The sequence below is a fragment of the Poecile atricapillus genome, chromosome 3, assembly GCF_030490865.1.
Source record: "Poecile atricapillus isolate bPoeAtr1 chromosome 3, bPoeAtr1.hap1, whole genome shotgun sequence".
NCBI classification, from domain to species: domain Eukaryota; kingdom Metazoa; phylum Chordata; class Aves; order Passeriformes; family Paridae; genus Poecile; species Poecile atricapillus.
This window is the reverse complement of record NC_081251.1, coordinates 94,806,071-94,814,457: the sequence shown is the minus strand read 5'-3', so window position 1 is coordinate 94,814,457 and position 8,387 is coordinate 94,806,071. Positions and strand designations below refer to the sequence as shown.

Sequence of the window (8,387 nt, the reverse complement as noted above, 5' to 3'; positions counted from 1 at the left end):
CCTGTTGTTTTTTAAGCTGATGAAAATCAAAGAATACAATTCAAGTGATGTTGTCACTTTGGAAAGACAAGAGTTCACTTTTCCACTGTCTATGTAAGCTGCACAGTCCAAGGACCCTACACAGAGGGGCCATCAGGCAGAAGGATGCACAGCAATGCCAGGACATCAGCAGCTTCTGGAGCCTCTTTGGTAACTAAGGCACCTGATGCAGTTTTCCTGTATATGCCAGCGAACACAGAAGTTTTGTACAGCGAAGTAACATCACCACCCTCCCCTTCTGCCCCAGCAGGGATGGTGGCAGGAATACTCACGATTTATCTCTCTTGCAGGCCCGTCTCTGAGGGCTGCCTTGCCTCCGGCGAGGGGACAGCGACTTACCCCGGGGTCTCTCCTTTGTTGGAGAATGGGCACTTGAGGGTTTCAGGATCTGTGGGAGATGGGGGAGGGAAGAAAGTGGCCTTTAATAAAGGCAATGATTCACTGCAAATGAAAAATTTAAAATAATGGGCCTCATAGTAGCACGGATGGCACACAAAGAGCCTTCAGTCCCTTGGGGCTTATTCAAACCCTGCCCAGGTTAAGAGGAACTCAAAGCTGTTATCATGTGATAGCTGTTCAGGGGCCCCCTGCAAAAATTAGTTGGTGTCACCAGTTCAGTTCCCAGCTGAATACTGTCTCATCCATGGCTTTCTTCAGAGCTGGCAACAGCAAGAGATAAGAAAAATGGCTTTGAGCCTCAGCTGAAAGAAACTTAGGCAGCCAAATCACCCTCTCCAGCTTTTCTCTCAACAGAGGTGACCATCTCCCAGGCTGGCAGCTGAACTCTGACAGTAAGGCTTTTCAGTAGGTTTTCAACCTGCCCCTATCCTCCAGGCCCTCCAAAGTCAGAGGGCCATCAGCATTCCACTCACACTCTGCACTGCTTTAAAAACCTGGTCCTCCAAACTCTGCCCACTCACAATGGAAGCCCTCAGAATTCTGTAGTAACTCAAGGCAAAGATCAGATGAAGGGCCTTCAGCCTTCAAGGGTTCAAGGCTGTGGTCCTGGCCCTGATGCACTGACCAGGACTAAACCCAGTGTCACAGCTCAGCACACACAGAGAGCTGGTCCCTCTATCAAAAATTCACTAAGTCATCCACCCACATGGACTTCTTCAACTCGAGCCTGCTTCAGCTGTTTGTTCTCTGGATAGTATTAAAAGCGCATGAATATCAAAGAAGGAAAAAACCCAAACTTAATTACATCAGTAATCAAGCCCACATGCTTAAGGTGATAGCATGGTACAAGGTGGCCCTCAAAACTCCTTGGAAGGGCAAGAGAGATGGCAGCAGAACATAGGGGCTACGATGCCACTGACAAGGCTCAGACCAAGGTCAGGGCAAGGGGGCAGGTGCCTCAGCCAAAAAGGCACGTGGCTGCTACGTAGGAGCCGTTCTTTAGCAGGGAAGAGGACGAGAACCCAGAATAACTTGGACACGATGCCACATATCTCTCCACAAGAGCCAGACCCATACTTAGCAACACACCTGCTCTGCTCTCGCTGCTGGCAGCCAGCTGGACAGGCACCAAATCTGCTTCCACCATGACCACAAACAGCTCCTCGCCCATTCCAGGCTCAGAGGCACGGTCAGGGACACCCCTCATCCCAAGGGCAGCCAAATTCTCCATGCCCCTGGCAGCCTGCCCTGTCCCCCCATTGTTTCCCAATGATCTCTTCAGTCCAACCAGCCAGCAGGGAAGCACCAGTCTGTAAAGAGTTGCTTTACTTGCCCTTCCCATGTAACCTGCTCTGTGTTTTAGCTGAGGGTCCTGGACATCAGCCCCCTGGCACATCCTGCAAGGAAAGACAACCACTGACACAGATATCCCATGGCACCTCCTGCAGCTCAGGTGGAAAACACAGACCTCCCCCCTACCTCCAACCAGGCCACTCTTCCCAGCAGTTCCAGCCCCAGCCATGCTGATTCTTCCCAATCATCTTCCTCTGGAGTCATTGAGGAAAGCAAACTGGGAAACAGCTCCCTGATAGCCAGGGACAAGTATGGGTTCAAGTGTTTCCCAGGCTAAAGGGGAGATCCTTCAACTAAATAGCTGTAAGGGGTGGAAAGCACACCAAGTCCTGGGGAAACAGCACCAAGACAGGATGTGCCCCCAGCACACCTGATTACCTGCATGATCTCAGGCTGACACAGAGCAAGACCCATCTCTGCAGGATGGGACAAGGCACAGCTACGTCCTGAGCCCAACACACGTGTGCAAGGACCTACCTTCATCCTCATATCCCTGGCAAACTTCTCCAACTCCTTTCTGACTTCTGTGCGCATCATTTTGGACACATTGAGGACCAGCTGTTTCCACTCAATGGGCTGGAAGCTGTGCGGCTCGTGCGGGACATACAATCCGATTTTGACTTTTTTGACTGAATGCAAGTACTTTTTATAGGAGTCTTCGAATTCGAAGATGAGGTCGCTCAGAGTTCGGTAAGTGAGAGGTTTGTCCATCAGATCCGATCGCCTGCTCATGCCCAGCGAGCCGTAGCGGCCGTTGCAGTAAATCCCAAGCACCACGTGATGAAAATAGTTCCCTGAGAAGTGGGTTTTAAAGCTGATGGGGAATCGTTCCACGGAGGGCTGCCCGTTTGTTAAATAGCTGGGGTGCACTGATCAAGGCAACAACCGTGCTGGGAAAGCAGTAGGTACAATTATACCTGTAAGACATCTTCAGCAGATTTGGAGTTTTTAACTGCCGGGGCAAAGGGCTTTCTTGTAAACACAAACTTGTTCTCACTGTGCCCAGATACAGCCAGTGCTGCCAAAGCCCATTTCACTGCTTGGAAAATAAGATGCAATGGTTCAGGCAGGGAAGGGCATGACTCTTAATCACACTTAGGGGAAAGACAAAAATCACAACACTGTTCAGGTCAGCACACCCAAAGAGAGACCACCCTCCCTAGATCTGTGGAAGCTCCCCATTTGAAACCAATATCAAACTCCCATATTTCCAAAGAGCAAAGTGTTTACCTCCCCTTCTTGAGGGTTTGATACAACTTAGTTTACTGAGCCTCATTTTCTCATGTCTTCAAATGGTACCAAGAAATTTGGATTTATTCCTCTCTAAGGTGACAGTCTGCCTTTCCTTCTTTAAACTGGCCCTTGACATTGCCACTCCTCATACAGAGTGTTTTAGCATGTTACCTAACACGTTGCTGAGAGGAACCAAAGGAAAGACAAATAATTAATTAGACAAGCACAGAGGCATGGTCAGAAACAAGACTCTTAAAAAGCAAATCCTGTCCCTGGAATCACTGACTGGCCATTTCAAAGGCACCACGTGCAAAGGCCAGGACCAAGCTCTATGCCAGTGTAGTGTGTGATCTCAGAGGGGAGCTACGTGCAGGTCATCTCCTTGGGAGGCTGCTGGCCCGTGCCAGGGAAAGGACAGGCTGAGAATCCCTCACGCAAGCAGCTTTGCGTCAGCACCTATGTTGCACGCAGCTCCCTGCTGCTAATCCTGGGACAGCTGGAACTCACCCTGGCTCCACGTGCTGGCACCCAGCCCCTGGGACAGCAGGTGCCCTTCCCCTCTGCAGCTGAGGCCCCCACCCACGCCTGGGGATGGAGGAGGGATGACCAGAAAAGGCTGTAGCAACAGGCTCCAGCCTGGGGTTACTCCAGCCAGAGGCACCTGCTGGAACCTTGGAGCCATCCCCCGAGTCAGCAGGCCATGGTGTTGTCACTACGAAATACAGCAGCCCAAAAGGCAGCACTGCCAGGATAGTCTTGGGGCATCCTGACAGATGGAGATGTGGGCTCAGTTCCCACTGAAGCTGCAGGAACCTGCTCTGTCCAGGATTCTGCTCTGGGGATCGCCAGCATCACCTCCTCTCCCTACCTCATGCCCAAAAAGGAGGTATTTAACAGCAGTGAAACAAGAGCCACCGCACAGCTGAGATATCCTGGGATGTTACTGTGACCAGCCTTCCTCCCTGCCTGCATAGCACGTCTGCCTGACAGCTGCTGGGAAACTGAGAGCACAAAAAAGCCTTTGTATCAGGACTGTAAAACACAATTTGGGCTCAGTTCTGGTTCTGGCCAGCTTGACAATGCCACCACCTCACCACCAGTGTGACTCCCTGGGATGCTGACCCCTGCCTGCACCCCACATTTCACCTCTTCATTCTATAGGGATGCATGAAAAGCATCCAGGGGCTCTCATCTATTTCTAAACCATTTTCTCAAGGGGGTGTTTCACCTAGTGTTGAATTTCACAAATACACACTTTTGGCTTCTGGGTAAATGAAGAAACCAACTAATAAGAGGTTAATGAACAGCCCAGAAACTGAGGTCAAGAGCAGCGATTTTCACAAACAAACAAACAAAAAAAGGTAAGAAAAACACACTGGCACAGAACTTTCAGAACAGCCACAGGGAAGCTTTTCAGTTCCATGTCAAACATGCTTAGCTGCATTCAGTGCTAGATGTCATTGGCTTTAGCAGCCTGGAGAAAACGTGTTAGAGGGTAAAGGAACAGACAACACTGTGGGCTCAGCTCACAGTGCACTTCACTGGCTGTATGACCGTGAGTCTGGAAGACTGTGCACAGCAGAGCACAGACCTCCCTATCACACACATCTGTTACCCAGCCAAGGCCATGTGCACCCACCTCCTGCCCCACTGCCATCAAACTCAGACACCCTGCGGCAACTGTCAAAGCCCACCCCGACACCACCTGCACAGAACACACAGCTCTATTTGCCTTAGGTGGTCTCACTGGATCACTGCTGCCTTAGGACTAGCTTCTCCAAGAAAAACACCTCCACCCCACCATCAGTAGATGATTTATAATTAAAGATTATAAATACACTGCAAGGGCAGTATGGGGCCCAGCGCCATTATGTCAACTGGAAAACGCAGCACACAGTCACCTCATTTAAAAGGTCACCTTGCTTCAGGCCTTAAAAGGTGCATCCTGTGTATATCAAAGTCACATTACAATAATTTGTGTCCTACAGACTGATTCTTGCAAAAGTCCATTGTATTTATCATTCTGTGTAACTGCAAAAGCACTATCTTTTATTAACACCTATGAAGCTTTCAAACATTGCCGCTATTTTTCCCCCTCATTATGAAAGGGTTTTCACTCTGCTCTCCAAGTGCCTTTCTGTTAAGTCCATACAAAGCTCTGGTGGCCACCTGCCACACATACACACTTCTGCCACAAGGGCTCAGAGAAGTTGCAATTTAATCTCATTAAATACTTAGTAGGAGTAAAAGAATCTTTTGAGGGCAGAAATTACCCACCATCAAATAACCCAGCAACAACCGCTGTGGAAATTAACCTTTAGGTACAGGTTGCTTCTGCTGAGGGACTGGTTAATGAGAGTCCCCACCCGAGATGAAATACACAGCAAATGGGCTGGAAAGGCACGTCAGATCTTCCCCTCTGTCCATGCATCATTATTATAGCTTTCCCTTTCTGCTCTGCCCAAGGAGAGCTGTATTGTGGCAAACAAAAGGCAAGCACACAGCAATGCTGCAGCTGTAATCACACTTCTGAGCTGGGACTGTAACTGCAGGATGGAGACTCAGGGAGTGAATTACATGTCACTACAGAGAAGCCGTGCAGAGCAGGAGAGGGCAAAAGCAGCTGCAGCAAAGCCCAGTGGCCCCCTAATCCTGGGTCTTCATGACAATCAAGATGATGGAGCCAGGCTCTTCTCAGTGGTGCCAACCAGCAGGACAAGAGGCAACAGGCAGAAACTGAAGCTAACAGTCCAGGCACAAAAGAGTTCTAGAGAATTGGTAACATCAGCCCAGAGTCCAGTCACTCAAGGGGTTCTGCAGGGCTCCATCCTCAGTCCAGGTCTCTTCAACATCTTCATTAACAACATGGACACAGAACTCAAAGGATTAAGTAAGTCTGGGGACAGCACCAAACTGAGAAAAGCTGTTGACTCCTTCAAGGGCAGAGAGGAGCTGTAGAGAGACCTCAACAAATTGGAGAGTTGGGCAACCAGCAACCATACAAAGTTTAACAAGAGCATGTGCTGGAATCTGTAAGTGCTTCAATGTCTTAAGAGCCCAGCAATGGTGTTTTTGCTGCAGTCTGGTCAAGATGAGCACAGAAAACTACAGGGTGTCTGGTTCTCCCCTCTCCTGCCACTCCCATGGGCTGGGGCAATGAGCAAATGCCACTGGGCAGCAGAGAGCTGGAGGGATGGCAGCAGGCTGGGGAGCAAGGAAGCAGCTCTAGTTACATCAGTAATGGTGAAGCTGCTAGCACAGAGCAGCATGTGGAGCAGGAGGAAAATAAAGGTCGTGCTTTAAAACCATCAATAAGGCTTCAGTAAAACCAGAAGAGTTGTTTCTCCATGCAATTTCTCAGAGGTCCCCCAACCACCAGCAATAAACACTAAGAGAGGTTTCCAGCTGGAGTCAGACAGCATTTCCCATGGGCTTGGGATTGCTTACTGTGAGGCAGAGTGCTACTGAGCCTACATCTGGATGTTGTCTACACAGAGGGCCCAGAGTTCTCCCTGGCAGCTCCAGGGTCCATGTAGGAAAGGCTCAAGCTGGTTCAGCTTCCCAAAGCGGGACTGTGGGTACAGAGGAGCCCGCTGGGCCCGAGATACTGGCCCTCCCCTGGAGAGGAGATACTTCTCTGTAAGAGCGACACAATGTTGCTCCCAGGGGTCTTTGAGTTAGTTATGTTAAACTGTTGTGTTTCATTGGTGTTCCCCCTGCTGTCCCACCCCGATACAGGTATCTGGGGCTTGCCCCCGCCCCTCTCCTTCCCCATAAATATCCCGGGTTTTCCTCTGTTCGGGAGATTCGCTGTTACCGGCACCCTTCGCCGAAGCTTTGCCTGAATAAAGGCTTGTGCCTTGGTGGAACGCTGGACCAGCTGTCTCGTCCCTGCTTCCTGTGTTGCCTGCCCGCCGCTGCTGCCGAGCTGAGCTGAGCTGAGCTGAGCTGAAATCACTATACTATTACTGAGCTGAGCTAGAATCACTCGACTGCTCGAAGCTGCTCGCATGCGCTTCGGGCCAGCCTTTTTCAAGGCTGCTTCTGGAGAAGTCGCGGTGTTCCGGGCTTTCCGCCGCCGCGGCACGGGACTGCCAGGGTGACATCTCTTAGATTTAGAACCCTACACTCCAGTGCTCAGCTACAGTGAGAGGTGACTATCTAAAGACTAGACTGTGACAATGTAAGAAATTAAAAGCTCTCTCCCAGCTCTTCACAGCCACCACAGGGGCTGTAGATATTCAGCATGATCTTCCCTTCCCATATTTCAGTTAGCAAGCTGTAGACAAGCTTGCAGGACACAAAGAGGAACACTACACAGACATCAGTATCCTGCAATGACTGCAAGAAACTCTCTCCCTTACAGAAAACACTCGCTCCCAGCCTAGGGATGAACCTGCTGGAATGGAGGAGACAGATGGACCCAGGTGATAAACATCATCCACTGACTGCATCCACAGAAGGAACAGTGCAAAAGCTACTGAATAATTTCTCACTCCTGAGACACTTCTGCTCTTCTCTTCCTTGTTTAATGATATTATTTGCCAGGGGCTCTAATACCCTGTGCAGGTCCAAGCATTACCTCAGATGAACTGGGAGAAGGATGCTGAAGGCAGCAGGAGTGATCTATGCTCAGCCAACCCAGACATGCTCTGCAAGACTCCCCAAGGAGGGATACAGCATGCAGCTTCCCTCTCCCCCTCTGATATTTTGCTCTCCACATTTTAATAAAGTGAAATGCAGCACAGATAAAATTCCCTTGGCACTTTTTGGTTTACTATTCCCTTTCATGAGCTCAAATCAATTGGATCTTTGCTCAGAAAGAGTGGGCTGAACACACCATTACTCAGCTGATTTACAACTGAACTGAGAATTGCCCTGGGGAAGACAGCAAGAGGAATGCTTCTGGTTAGGCACTGACAAGCAGATCATGTAAGCAGAGAGATATGAAGCCAGTTCAGACAGCTTCACAGAGAAAAAGAGCTGTGCAGATTGCTGCAAAATAATACTGGAAGATCTGTTTGAGCTGTTGGTCATCTCAGAGCAGCTGCTTCCTTGATGTCTGCAGACAGGGTAGCTCAGTACTTTACCTCACTGCCCTATAAAAATGCTTCAAGATCAAGTGCATAGGCAATTATGCAAAACTTAATTCTGCACCAAGAGGGATTATAGAAGCATTTTATAAGAAGTCACACACTAAAAGGCAATTGCACAAGCCAGCGAGCAGCTCAATTAAAGTGACATCTCGCTAAGCCGCTCTGGGCGAGCTGGCCTTTGAAGGAAGGCTCACACTGAGGGTCTGCTGGAGTGAGCTGTGCTTTTTCAGTATCCAAGCAACATTCAAAGCCTGCCAGCACACAAAT

General features: G+C 49.6%; 1 protein-coding gene across 1 annotated transcript in view; it reads right to left on the bottom strand.

Moving 5' to 3' along the window:
* Positions 1–8,387, bottom strand: part of VASH2 (vasohibin 2) — a 36,433-nt gene that overhangs the window by 8,001 nt on the left and 20,045 nt on the right. Inside the window, exons 5-6 of the mRNA XM_058835123.1 lie at positions 2,269–2,650; positions 312–427 (exon numbers count right to left, since the gene is read on the bottom strand). Of these exons, the coding sequence (XP_058691106.1) occupies positions 312–427; positions 2,269–2,650 (498 nt within the window). The remainder of the gene's footprint in view (positions 1–311; positions 428–2,268; positions 2,651–8,387) is intronic.